The sequence below is a fragment of the Mytilus trossulus genome, chromosome 4 (assembly GCF_036588685.1).
Source record: "Mytilus trossulus isolate FHL-02 chromosome 4, PNRI_Mtr1.1.1.hap1, whole genome shotgun sequence".
Classification (NCBI taxonomy): domain Eukaryota; kingdom Metazoa; phylum Mollusca; class Bivalvia; order Mytilida; family Mytilidae; genus Mytilus; species Mytilus trossulus.
In genome coordinates this window covers 25131844-25146149 of record NC_086376.1, presented here as the reverse complement: position 1 = coordinate 25146149, position 14306 = coordinate 25131844, and the positions used below count along the sequence as shown (strand labels likewise).

Sequence of the window (14306 nt, the reverse complement as noted above, 5' to 3'; positions counted from 1 at the left end):
TATTGCTTTTTAATTTCTCGATTTTACGTGGATAACGCCTGTATTTGAATATCATTTGATTAAAGCCGTTAATGGATAAATTTGAGCCTATAAAATTATTCACATGAAGGAGGACCATAAAACTGATCGGCACGTGCTCTCTCCTGAACACAATAGTTTTTTGTCGGAAATCACTTATTTTATTAGATAGTGATGAAGGTAATTTTCATTTTATGTTATATTTCATTAAAGGTGATCTATAAACTCAATATGTCTACGTAAAACGTTTTTTTAGTACAAAAGCAGCGCCACCTGACGTCTAAATGACCATAGTATCGCCTATTTTTTGCAGTCTTAATATAGGAGATTTTAATTGATGAAATTAACAGCAATTGATTACACTCGCACATAAACTGTTTCATAAAAATCGCTCTCATTTTCAATTTGAAATACATGATTACGTTTTCGCATTACAAGTATATTATGCCGACTTATACAGTTTTATAGGAAACAACCCTGACTTTGAAGCAATGCTAAGTAAGCTCTTAGTTTTTTTTTATATTTCAAAAGTGCTAATATTACAAACATACATATTGCATAACAGAAACATAGGGATTCGGAAACATGAAAAACTAAAAAAAATCCGTCTTTACAATTTTGAGAAAGGGTATTTATTACATAGTTTTTTTTAGAATATTTGTGCTTCTTTACGTAATCTCTTTAAAATTTACACGATTTATGGTACCAAACATTTCAACAAAAATTCTAAGAAGAGGAAGCATACAGAAAAAAATCACAGCAAAATAGATATCGAAGAAAGACGTCAGTCTACAAAGCGCCACATAAAAAGATGTTGAAAGGATGTGTTACAAGTATCGTGACAATTTTATACTAAATCCTTTGATATATCAAAATCTTATCGATTTTTATGAATTGTTTATGAATTAAAATGATGGCTGATTTTTCTTGCGTGATGTGTCACAATCTTTGGGCTTCATTTCCGATCTAGGCACACTTCGAGCTGATTTACACAACCATACTGTCCAAATGTGCGTGCTGCCATTTTGTAGTGCCAATTTAAAACAAAAATGAAGTTATAGATTTCCTTGTAGGAAATGGGTATAATCTGCAGTTAATGTGATCCAATCTAAAACAACTTCCGGCGAAAGTCGTATGTTTTTATTTAAGTACAATCTTTAGCTGCCTGACATTTGTTCATTTGAATTGTGGGTATGAATACCTAATAAGGATAATGAATAATTAATTATCGCAAAAAGATATTAACACGACATGTCTTACATAAGAAGTTTAATCGGTGTATTTTGTATTTTTGAAATTTATTCAACATTGGTAGAGATAATTTATGTTTAGTGTACACTTTTTTATATCATTGATTCGGAAAACATTTTTTTTTATTAAATGATAACATTCTTCTAATATCAAAAAGACATTTAAATTTGTTTGTCAGATATACACAAAAACATTAAGAATTTCTACTTTACTATCTATTGGAAATGTACCCAGTACAAAGATAACAAAGGCATATTTGAATAGCAAAATTAAAAACTAATTTTTAACATAGATACTATTATGAGATATTTTTTTTGGATAAAATACAAATTAAGGATGATAAATTGTTATTTGAAAGCATATACCTTTTGAAAGACCGTAATCAGACTAGTTATTTTTTCGAAATACCATATGTAACATGGTTTTGTGTGGTCGTATATGCGGATAATAACCTGGAAATGATATCACAGGAACATTTAAAACGAATTTTCCGCACCTATATATTCATTATCATAACTCTTAATTCATTAACTAGTATTAAATAACTATTTAACGACATTGAAGAAGTTAAATAATTTGGTGAATTTCGGGGCAAATGAATGCCTCTGTCTTAATGTCATTTTTTTTAACGATATTGTTCAGGTTTTTTTTCTTCAATTTTTCTGGTTTACGACTTGCTTATTGTTTCATAAATTTCAAATCAATATATTAACCACATTATACATTTTTTGAGGAGAAGTGGTCTACAGTAGGCATAATTTATAGAATTATTTGACAAAGAACTTGTTATATTAATAAGATAAGTCGGTAAAGGATGAAATATGCTAACATTTTTAAGAAACACGATACCCTTTACTATCATTCCCTAGTCAGTTTGACGTCTTCGCTGAAACAAAATGATGAGTGGAATTTTGTCACGTGAATTTCAAATATTTTTTTTTATTTTGAACTCTTTTCAAACCTAGCTTTTTAATGATAATGCGTCTATGAAAACTTAAGGTTCTTTAAATATTCAATAGTGAGTGACAATATTTTTCTTTTAGCTCAATACACAATTAAGTTTTGCAAATCAATTGTTGAGAACTCTCACAGAAAATGTTTGCGGTATATAGGAAATATCATCCAGCCAATAAAATCCTCGTGGCCTTTGGTTTCCTCACATCTATAAATGATTATTGCTCGTTTGTAATAGTGGAATTCAAAGCAGTATATAATGCCTGTCGTTCTTTGGTGTAAAATATAACCAACTGAAACAAATACTATATCTTAAGCTACATGTACGAACAATTTTAAACAAACGTATTTAGTATTATTAGTTACACTTTTCAAGGAGATCAGTTGCATGTTACGTTTAAGGGATTCTGAGAGGGAAGGTGATTTCGATAGTCTAACTGATAAATAACGCTTTCTATTGTAGCCAAAGAAACCATCAGACATTTACCGACTACTAGCAGACATTTACCTCAAGACATATATCAAATTTCCCATGATTCTCGACAATTATCATCTGACGATACATCCCAAGAAGACCGAAGTTCTGACAGACTTGATCGTTACGACACAGATGATATTCGACATTCTCCACCAATGATATCGATAAATAGTTCTCCATCTCATGGCATTACTGTGACGTCATCACACATGTCTCTTGATCATGAAGGACTTCCCGGAAGTTCATGTGGACCAATGAAACGTAATTCGCCTGGTCTGATATGTGTTGTCTGCGGCGATACGTCGAGTGGTAAACATTATGGTATCTTGGCTTGTAATGGTTGTAGTGGTTTCTTCAAAAGAAGCGTCAGAAGAAAGCTGATTTACAGGTACATCAACAATTTGAGTTTCTTTAATAAATGTTATCCAAAATTTCAATTCGGACAAAAAAGATGTTGTGTTCCTGACATTTATAAAACATTGATTTGAATCAGTCACCAACATGAACAGCTAATATAATGACATTCAGACGGTCAAATTGCATTTTGAATCTTCAAAATATTTCTGTCTTTGTGTGTTGCTATTAGTAATCATTCAAAACAATATAATCCAAGAAAAAAATAAAAGAAAGACAAGGTGTAAATGAATTCCCGATCTCAATAATGTTTACATAACTCACTAAAAGGTTTAATTTTATAGATGCCAGGCCGGTTCCGGACTTTGTATTGTAGATAAGGCACATAGAAACCAATGTCAGGCTTGTCGTTTGAAGAAATGTATCCAAATGGGAATGAACAAAGATGGTAAGTTCTAGAATGGTAATTTTTAATGTACCTTTATAATATATTGCTTATTCATTTATCCCATTTGTACCTGAAAATATCTTCAGTCAGTAAAAGTCGATTTTTCAAGTTAACGTTTTGTTGCACCTTGACAGTGTCAATACCATGCCAGTTAATTGTCCAAAGACATATCCAAAACATTATGATAAAATGCACTTCTCAAAGTATATTAAGTATATTATTTTTTTTAATTCCAGCTGTTCAAAATGAGCGGCAGCCCAGAAACACGGCCCAGGTGCGACATGACCAATTAATTAGCGAACTTGATGGCCCATTTCCACATAATAATGCAACTGTATCTGCTACACATCCAGCTTTTAGCCCTGGACTAAACAACAGGTTTATTACTGGACTTATGACCTCAGATACTAGCACTAAGCTGGAAAAAGAAGAAAGAGGTACATCGCATTTTTGTAAGTAATAAACATTACGTCACAATATAGTTAAAATGCGGATTATCAGTCCAATTATAAGCTCTGCATCTATATTTCAGTCACATTGTATCAATGGCAGTTAGAATTAACTACTTTTTTATGAACCTTAAGTATATATAATGAGTTTGGACGGATGACGTTTAAGACATTATTCATGAGGGCTTGAATACAATATACTACCAGAATTTTACTAAATCTAAAATGATATTTACTTGAAGCTATCTGAGGTTCTGGATGGGCTGTCCTTCATTTCTTATTTCTTGGAATATTTTTCAGCCCCTTTTTTGACCAGTTTTCTCTTTTCTGAAACTCCATCCAGCCCATCCAATCTGTATCAATGCAGTATCTAAGGTACATAGTACTTTAACTGACTAAACAGGGTTGAATATTAAGTTGGAGAATTTTTGGTAAGCTTAAGGAACGATACCATTCACTTTCAACATATTCCATTATTAAGTCAGTCGTTCCTCTTTGTATACCCCTGTATGAAACTTGTTTGAAGTTGATAATGTTTTATGAAGAAAAAAACGAGAGCACCGCATTGCTTCACATTTTTAATGTTACTTAAATATTTAGATACAAGCGATTTCTTTCTTTAAAATGCAGTCATATCGCGCTGAAATGGTCCCACATGTACAATAGCAAAACCAAGACATTAAAGGAGAACAAAACAAAACAGTAGTTGCACAAATCTAATGTAATTGTGTAAATTGAACGGAGCTTTGAATGTATGTGAAAGAGGGACGAAAGATATCAGAGGAACAGTAAAACTTATAAATCGAAAATAAACTGACAACGCCATGGCTTAGTGTAAACAATATTTTTATTATGATAAATACAAGTATAAATTATAAACACATATTCACAATAAGGATCCAGAAACAAACAGTAATTGCTTATATTAATCTGTCTCCTTATGGCTTAATGTTGGATTTTTCTGTCAACCCCCAACTTGTAAAACTTACAATAGTAGAGTAAAGTAATCAGTTGACATGGAATACAATAATCCCTTAACAAACAGATTGACACAGATTTTAATTTACGTTGAACAATATTATTTGTCTTGTACTTTCAGCTGTCCATGATGAGAAAGTAGATGTGACTAGCCTTGACCAAGACCGAACAGGACATCCACCACCACCTGGGCAGTTTCAGGATGTGTCGCTTTATTCTCCAGGTCAAGAGACCGTATATGAATGTTCAGCAAGGCTTCTATTTATGGCTGTTAGATGGACCAAAAATCTTCCGTCTTTTGCTAATTTACCGTTCAGAGACCAGGTATTATACGTTTTTGTTAAGAAGGATATATTAAGAAGATGTGATATGAGTGCCAATGACACAACTCTCCATCTAAGTCACAATTTGTAAAAGTGAACCATTATAGGGTTTAAACGTTTAAATAGGTTCCGACCTACACCCTTACAGAAAGACTTTTAAATATAATTTGACTTTTCTGCCTATACTTTTTACAAAAAAATCATACACATGTCTAGGATTTAGCCAAAAAAAAATACACCAGTTGCATCTAGAAGTTGTCTGGTAAACACGACAGCAACATCTTTGAATATATAATTTGTTTTCCAATTTTCTGAAGAAAATGCTATGTATTGAATGTATATTATGTTTACAGTCTGTTTTATTCAGGTGATACTTCTAGAAGAGTCATGGAGTGAGATATTTCTTCTGTGTGCCATACAGTGGTCCTTGCCTATGGATTCATCACCACTACTGGTAGCCCAAGATCATGAACAACAGCCTAATGGTAAAACTGGTCCCACTGATATCAGGATTCTTAAAGACGTTTTTGCCAGATTTAAATCAGTACAAGTTGACCCAGCTGAATTTGCTTGTATGAAAGCGGTAGCATTGTTCAAACCAGGTTTGTTGCATCTGAATAGTTTCTTTTAAAAAATCCTTAAATACTGTTAAATCGAATAATAGTGCATTTTGGGGTTTAGGTGCATTATACAATTAATAGCAACTATCTGATCTGTTCGGTTTTTTCTTCTTCTAAATAACGTATATTTAAATTGGACCGTTATTATAACATAGACATTGTAAAAAGATATAACATTGTATGAAAGAATTCTGGAATTCATGTAGAGCAAATTATTTACTCTGCTAGGTGATCAATTATTTGTTCTAACACTCTGATATCTTACTTACCCCCAAAGAAGATAACAACTTCAATAATAGTGATTTGTAAATATTATTTTTTGTGTGTGTGTCAATTGATTTTTGTCTTATTGAACAATGCTCATCAAATATGCATCTAATAAAACAAAATGTCTGCCCAATACCAGGCTATATTTGGTTTTCTTGGAATGTTATTTGCTACGAATTGAAGTTCGTTTACAATTTTTATTTCCCTCACCATCGAACAGTCTAACATCGAAATTCAATCCTCCTCTTTCAACATAGCAGATAAATCCTGCTTTAACCACTTTTCCCAAAAAGAACACCAAATACGAATTCAAAAGAAAAACAAACTAGACAACCAATGTTATAAGAAATGAAGAAAAAAATTTATCACAACAAAATAACATAAAGGCAATCAAAATATTAACCTATACAAAATAACAAATTTTAAAATTAATTTTCAGAAACAAGAGGGTTAAAGGATCCACATCAAGTTGAGAGTCTACAAGATCAAGCACAAATCATGTTAGGACAGCATGTGCGAACGCATCATCCAACACATCCCATGAGGTAATGTTTTTTTGAAAAAAAAATCGAAAAAGACATTCTTATTACTGTGTATTCTAATATGACGTGCTTCTTTGGCTTTGTAAACAAACCGATGCCCAAAATCCAATAAAATTTGTTTGCTCATGCGTATATCACATGCGTAGACTACTGCAGAAAAATGAATTTTATCAAATTGGTATGAATTTAATGTATTTTATTAACTTAAAACACTTTCAAACTCTTCAATGAATCGATGCACATGCTGTTACTGACTACAATGTGTTACAATTCTCATTTGACATATTTGACCTAGATTGTTCAAAACCTCTCCCTCTGAAAAAATACATTACATGACGTGTGCTTTACAACAACCCTTCAACACAAAACATTTTGAAGTTAACATATTTCCTTCAAAAATAGACGGATATCTTTACACGCAAATCAAGCTGTAAATTGTCGAGAAAGCTAACCATTCCGATATAGTGTATCATAGACTATTAAACATCTATGTACCGAGGCATCCCAAAAATATAGATATTACTTGAATTCGGCATCTCGCTTTGAAAAAAAACCTGAATCATGATCATGGATTAAAGAGTTTTTGGTAAATTGTATGATTTGTATCTTATCATTTGAACCTTACAAAAAGACAATACAATAGATTTGATAATTAATAATCTATCTTTATTCTCTATAGGTTTGGAAGGTTGCTTCTTATGTTGCCGTCATTAAAGTTTGTTGGTTCAGATAAAGTGGAGAAAATCTTCTTCGGACGAACGATCGGAAATACTCCTATGGAAAAACTGTTGTGTGATATGTTTCGAAATTGAACTGTATCTGTAAAATGTTAAAAACTTTCATATAAATATAAATATCATTGTTATTAATTCTTATTTATGTCAAATGAATTCTTCTGAATAAAGTTTTATGCAAAAATGAAGTGTTTGGATGAAGAGTAATTTAGGTCTGGTTGCATTGCTGTCTGATGAATGTGTATAATAAACTGTTTAGATCTCAGGTTGATACCATGATATATCAAGCAACGAGCTCGAGAATAATATGATTATTAAGAATGATAAGCTCGGTCAACGTAAGTTTAATGAAAGTAGTGGCAAGCCTCTGAATTTTTTTTTTATAAAAAGATGGAAAACATACGAAAGGTTAATAGACAAAACATTTAACAGAGTATCCTAGCAAAAACAAAAACCCAAAAAAAAACAAACAACAACGAATAAACAAGCAATACTCCAAAAAACACTTCACAACTATGAACAAAACCAAACCCATTTAAAAGCGATCCAGTACTGAAATAGAAAATTGCCTTTGAATTATTGCGTAATCAATTGATAACAGAAACTAAGATAACCTACATTGACACTTAGAAATTATATCTACAATGGAAATGTTCCATACACTGTTTGTTGTTGTATTCTTGTCATTCGAAGTGGTGTTTGCCGATGACAATCTGGTGTTAAGGCAAAGATTGGATAAACTTGAAAATGAACTCAATGAGTTAAAATCTACACGTGGAAAAAATGGTAGGTAATTTTAATAGTCACACATATGTTATGGTTATGATTATGTATTAAATACCATTTATATATAATTACCAATCCGGGGAAAATAAAACAAAAGAATGAAATGAATTAATGAGTAAATGATATCAAATATCATCTTTTTCCAAATCTTGTTGCTGTTATATTTTTTTTTCATCTTCAAATTTTTTTCTGATGTAAGTTTAAACGGCCAAATTATAAAATTGATAGGCTTCTTTTGGAGAAGTGCGTAAATGAGTGTGCGACTTATGTTTTAGTGATATTTCAATTTCTGATGTTCATTTTGCTTTGAGTACACATATCGAAAAACTTCAATGAGGTAAATAGAATTCATCATGAATTTTGTTGTGTGTATTATTCCAGTGCTTTTAAATAAATCTCATTTTCTGGCCTAATTATAACCATGCTCCGAGGAAGCAGGGTATACATCATTAATTACTTCTGTCCTTTCTCTGGGGTGACTACAACAAGTCATAAAAGTCGGCGCTTTTCCCCAACAATAAACTATAAATTAGAAGTTTGATAACAAGCTTTATTTAGGCATGTAATACCCCTTGATGCGTTTGACATCAATTTCTTATCAACTTCCTGTTTACCGAACACTCATATCGGTTGCATCATTAGTAAGCACTATTCATAAATCTGAATTTAATAATTTCTATTTATTCCATTGATTGCAAAAAAAAAAGGGATGGGCAAACAAAAAAATTAAACCCATCATATTTGTATTCACCTGTTCCGAATCAGGAATTTTGTTGTTGGCAGAAATGTGGTAGTCTCTCTTACATTTATTCAGAACTTCCTGACAATGTAGAGATACAAATAAGAACATGCGGTATGATTGTCAATGAGACAAATAACACAGAAATAACAACTATAAGTCTCTAAAATATTGAACAAAAAACAAATACTAGTATGTTACACAGCATCAAACTACAACAACTGAATTACAGGCTCCTGACTTTGGACATGCACATATAGAATGTGACGGGGTTAAAATCGTTTTAAGTACCCACTCCCAACCTTGAACAGTGGCATACCACAGAGCAATATAAGACCAAAGTATAAAAATCAGTTGAAAAGGCTTAACTCATCAGATGAATACACATAAAAAACATATAACAATAACACAGAGTGGACGTGGGCTGGTACTTGTTCATTCACACAAAAAGGCTAATTACATATTTGAAAGTACTCGCAACTACTGACGGCTATTTTAAATCAAATAACAACTAAGGGGAAAAATCATGTATCTTAGACTGAAATATCAATCGGTACACATCCAACATCCAATTAACGAAGTGTAAAGGCGTCACATACAATCAGAGAAAAACATGACCTTGTGCAATATCAAGGTTTATTTGCTTGTGTTTCGTAAATTACATTATTTCAACATCTTATTTCATTTTTACTTTTTGGGCCATTAGTTTCTATCATTGACGTAGGCATTACTTCTTTCTAAATTCATGCATATGAAAAATTATAACACAATCATAAAAAGAGGCAGCTTCAAATGATGGTAAAAATTCGAAATTCCCTTTTCAGATCAGAAACGCCTCCAACCATCTCTTCATGTAGCCTTTAGTGCTGTGTTGGACGCCCATGGACAGAATACAGCGAGCCATAATCAGCCCATTAAGTATGATAAAGTATATACTAACATCGGGAACGGGTATGACAACAGTTCAGGTGTCTTTCATCCTCCAGAGAACGGACTTTATCAACTTTATGCATCAATTGCAGTCGATGGAGATGATGCAGTTCATGCCTTTTTGGAAAAAAATGGTCAACCATTATGTGCTTGTACTGCAGTTCACTATAGTACCGGGTCATGCATGGTTATCATTCCACTCGTAGAGGGAGACACAGTTTGGATGAGGGAAGTATTCGGAACACATGTCAGAGCAGGAAAGTTGTCAGCATTTACAGGACTTCTGCTAGGAAGCTCAAACTAGACTACTGAATAAAGAGCACAATTGAGTATATTATTCTGTTTGTTCTTTATTAAAATAGAACAAGTTGTAACTGCTCTATGTGTTCCTGTGTGTTGTTAAAAACTCGTTAATCTTTAATATTATTTCATTTTCTATCATTCTCGTCTTTTCAATATGAAGGGACAGTACTTTGAAAATGTTAGACTGTATTTGCCTCCAATCATTCTTTATAGTCCATGTTAATGACAATTGTCATACGTTTAAGACTTGTATCGCCATTGTACTTCGTATATGGCGTAACCAATAAATGAAAGAAAGAATATGTGTCCATAGGATAGCACTCACCGCTGGCACTATAACATTACCATATTCAGTGAACCAATCTGTGTCAAAATCTTAAGTTTGCATACATATGAAAATGTTCACTTCATAATGCACATGCGTTCAAAATTTTAAGCTTTTGTTAACAAAAACTATCTTAAACCTAAACACAAACCTACCTTGAAAAAAATACCTTCTGATATGGACGGAAACACAGCAACACGGCAGGAAAACACATCGCCCATCAGCTTGAATTCGAGATATAAACAGCTACGTCTCTGTAATTGAACTAAAGATAAACTGCATGGTCGGTTATGAAAAATAAATTGTTATGATCGATTTGACAAATAAAATATTACGAAGACAGTAAAATACATTTTATATACACGTTTGTCAAATGGAATCACTACGATGTCAAATTATAGCATCTCCAAGATGAAACTGTGCATATTTATACTTTAAAACAACAAGGCATCGATGTTCAGTGTATGCATTTTCTTTTAGGGACCGTTGTTTATTGTTCTTTGTTCAACTTCTCAACTTCATTAAATGTTTGTGGAAGCGGTTTGTTTCTCGTCTCTGGTAAAAACACGCCAAGAAATGAAACGGCAAGACAGCACTGTCCAAATACTACAGCGGGACACCATTCAACATCAAAGCCTGCAAATTACAATCATTTACCAATGAAAAAGAAACAACAGAAAATGCCTTTTGACTTCAATAGAGCAATCGTGTTATAAATGGTTTTCAAGATTATCATATCAATCTTAAAATTTTATTGCGTATGCTTTTTGTTTTATAACAATTTCTTTCTGATACATAAACAACATTTTTGATTTTAAGTGGAACTGAATTGTATAATCGCTATACTCCATCTATCATTCACGAACATTGCATGACGTCCTATACCGAAAGCAGTTGATTACAATTGAAGTATTACAAAAAACTTGCTTTTTAAATATCTACTTTGTTAAGAAGAATAAAAACAATAAGATACATACGAAAAATGCGGAGAAAGGAGCAAGGATTCTAACAATTTGAGCCGCTAATGTTGTAAGTCCTAGGCCTGTATTTCTTAAATGAAATAAAATGAAACATGCCTTATAATAGAAGTCTGATTTGAGCCTTTATAAACTCATAAAAGACTACGGGGCTCTCGGGGCCTTTTATAGCTGACTATGCGGTATGGGCTTTGCTCATTGTTGTACGCTGACCTATAGAGGTCAATTCTGTGTCAGTTTGGTCTCTTGTGGAGAGGTGTCTCATTGGCAATCATACCACATTTTATTTTTATACACAAATGAAGGAAATAGTGATCAATATCTTAATTATGTAAATCATTGAATCGGCCAGACAGTTTATTTAAACGACATTGATAACAAATAATCTTCAAAAAAGGTAAGCTGAGACGTCAAGAATAATGACATAGAATAAAGATATCATTTATGATGTGAGTATAGTAGATCTATGAGATATGCTTTGAAGTCATCGTTTATTTTTGTGATTTTGTTAGATTGTTTCCTGCTTTGTATCTATATCAAAATAAGTCAAGCTTTTTTCAAAATATTTTTATATTTTTCGCCACTGTACATGTCCGAGGTAAGGGAAGGATAGGTGCTATCATCATGTTTAAAAGAGGGACGAAAGATACCAGAGGGAAAGTCAAACTCATACATCGACAACAAACTGACACATTCTGTGTATGCCTGGTCATGCTGTTCTAAATCAGAAGCTAGTAATTGAATGGTAGTTGTTTTCGCTGTTTTAACTATGATCAGGAACGCTCAAACCTTATCATTGTAAGTCACTCTGCGACAGTATGATCTACCGATAATGGAGATTGAACATATTTCAATTAGAGTTACCTCCCGTTAACTATACAATTTACCTAAAAACATAATGGGGAAACACGCATGATTCTATTTCAAATAGTCATTTGATATCATGTAAGCTTCAACATTGGTTTGTGTCATCTCGTAAAGTTAAAATATTTGAAATGGTATCTTATTCATATTATTCTTAGTCAGACACCTATTGAAAACTATTTTTTTAGAAGAAATACACAATAAACATATAGATAAGTCGCAAGACGGAATGGCGAACTTCTAATTTACATTCTGTAAAGGATATGCCCAAGGAACAAACGACTACAACAATTTCATACTTTGCACAACAAAAATATTTAATATCTTACGATTCTACGTTAGAGTCAATGTTGGTTTAACCTTTTGGTGCCAGTAATTTAAGACTTTTAGTCGTTTATGGCGTACATAGATAACATTCAAACATTGGAAAGCAATGGGTGGGGTTGTTATGTTTGATATGTGCTTCTTTGTTACATATTACTTAGTTTTGTTTAGTGATTTAGATTAAGACTATAAAACAATGTGACTGATGTATATTTGACATATTTACCTATTACGTCTGTTCGTTTTGTTAACGTATCGTTGTCAATATAATGTCATGGGAGGTTTAGCTGACTATAAAACCACCATAAGAAAATGCATGTACCATGTCAGAAATATGACAGTTGTTATCAATTCGTTTGATGTGTTTGAGCTTTTGATTTTGCTATTTGATTAGGGATTTTCCGTTTTGAATTTTCATCTGAGTTTTTTTTATACTTTCTACTACATTTGTAATAAGGTATATTTTAGACACATCCTTGAACTGTACATCATACAATGTAGCAAAACGATATATGGTTATTTTTTCTATATGGGTTATTTTACCTCTGTTTTACCTTGGTCAATTAGAGGAATTTAAAGAATATGTGTGTTGACACCAAATAGTTATTTATACAGATTTCAAAATCATTGTGAAATACAAACACGCCTATTAGAGTTTGAGGGAAACTGATAAAGATAGAGTTGCGAGACTTGCCTTAGGTTATTAGGATATGTGTCTGGTGTGTAGACATATAACATAAACATAACTGCTACATTATGAGTTGGTTGACAATTATGAAATATCTTTCTCAAAGAAGACGATTAGAACGTTGGTCTTTTATACTGTTGTTTGTCGTTTGCTCTTGTTTTTTGTTTTTTGCAATGGCGTTGTCAGTTCGAAATATTTGAACGGCCTCAACAAATCACGATCTTGTAGATCAGATGACATAAATTCGTAGTTTATCAAGGATGTAAATTTAACGTGTTGGCGAGGATCTTGGTAGAACCCTTTTGTCATATCATTAAATTTAAAAAGATACAGATATAGAGGCATACATTCTATCTACTAAATGAAGTAGACAGTATTTTGTTTAAGTTTAAATCTCGTAAACCAATTAGGAAGAGTCAATTCGAGTGAGGAAAATAAAACCGAGGGAATTTCATACTATAGATCTGGTGCGAGTTTCCTGTTGTGCATGTATCACTCGCCATCCCCATTTACACCAAGTAAAAATGCCACTATAATAGGACTCAATCGGAAAAGCTAGATATCAGACAAAGATAAATGTATCTTATAATCTAGCACGCAAAAAAGATGTCACTAATGAGTTCGGACAACCAATTCGTAATGATTGCCGTTGAATCTACTTTGTGTCGATTTCAGTTGTTCTTCGTCTGTGTTGGATCAGTTGATGTGTTAGTAGCGATACCTTGTCAATGTGAATGAAGTCCGTATAGTATGAACATGCATGAGCGTAACGTGAACATCATACGATAATGCATAGGATATAATTACGAAATGGAAGGCAGAGTATTAGAGGGTTGAAATCATTACGCTCACCAAGATTCAAGTAATACATTTCAATCGGTGTCGAGTTTCAGGAAAATCAAGATCAAAGTATCCAGCAGACTTTTTACTCTGAGAATTATCCCTATCTCAGTT

The 14306-nt window shown here is 32.5% G+C and overlaps 2 protein-coding genes across 2 annotated transcripts; both read left to right on the top strand.

The window, feature by feature from the left end:
* Nucleotides 1-2866: 2866 nt before the first annotated feature.
* Nucleotides 2867-7494, top strand: LOC134713826 (photoreceptor-specific nuclear receptor-like). Its single transcript, XM_063575101.1, has 7 exons — nucleotides 2867-3089; nucleotides 3400-3503; nucleotides 3740-3955; nucleotides 5052-5254; nucleotides 5621-5855; nucleotides 6580-6685; nucleotides 7362-7494. Exons 1-7 carry the CDS (start codon nucleotides 2911-2913, stop codon nucleotides 7492-7494), a joined length of 1176 nt encoding a protein of 391 aa, XP_063431171.1. The 5' UTR covers nucleotides 2867-2910.
* A 541-nt stretch (nucleotides 7495-8035) lies between these two features.
* On the top strand, nucleotides 8036-10205 carry LOC134713825 (cerebellin-1-like). Its single transcript, XM_063575100.1, has 2 exons — nucleotides 8036-8202; nucleotides 9766-10205. Exons 1-2 carry the CDS (start codon nucleotides 8061-8063, stop codon nucleotides 10173-10175), a joined length of 552 nt encoding a protein of 183 aa, XP_063431170.1. The 5' UTR covers nucleotides 8036-8060; the 3' UTR covers nucleotides 10176-10205.
* Nucleotides 10206-14306: the final 4101 nt, after the last annotated feature.

Coding starts and splice junctions, on each gene's coding strand:
- LOC134713826 (XM_063575101.1), top strand. CDS start 2,911: ATGTCTCTTGATCATGAAGGACTTCCCGGAAGTTCATGTGGACCAATG. Junction 3,090..3,399: donor AGAAGAAAGCTGATTTACAG/GTACATCAACAA, acceptor TTAATTTTATAG/ATGCCAGGCCGGTTCCGGAC. Junction 6,686..7,361: donor CATCCAACACATCCCATGAG/GTAATGTTTTTT, acceptor TATTCTCTATAG/GTTTGGAAGGTTGCTTCTTA.
- LOC134713825 (XM_063575100.1), top strand. CDS start 8,061: ATGGAAATGTTCCATACACTGTTTGTTGTTGTATTCTTGTCATTCGAA. Junction 8,203..9,765: donor ATCTACACGTGGAAAAAATG/GTAGGTAATTTT, acceptor TTCCCTTTTCAG/ATCAGAAACGCCTCCAACCA.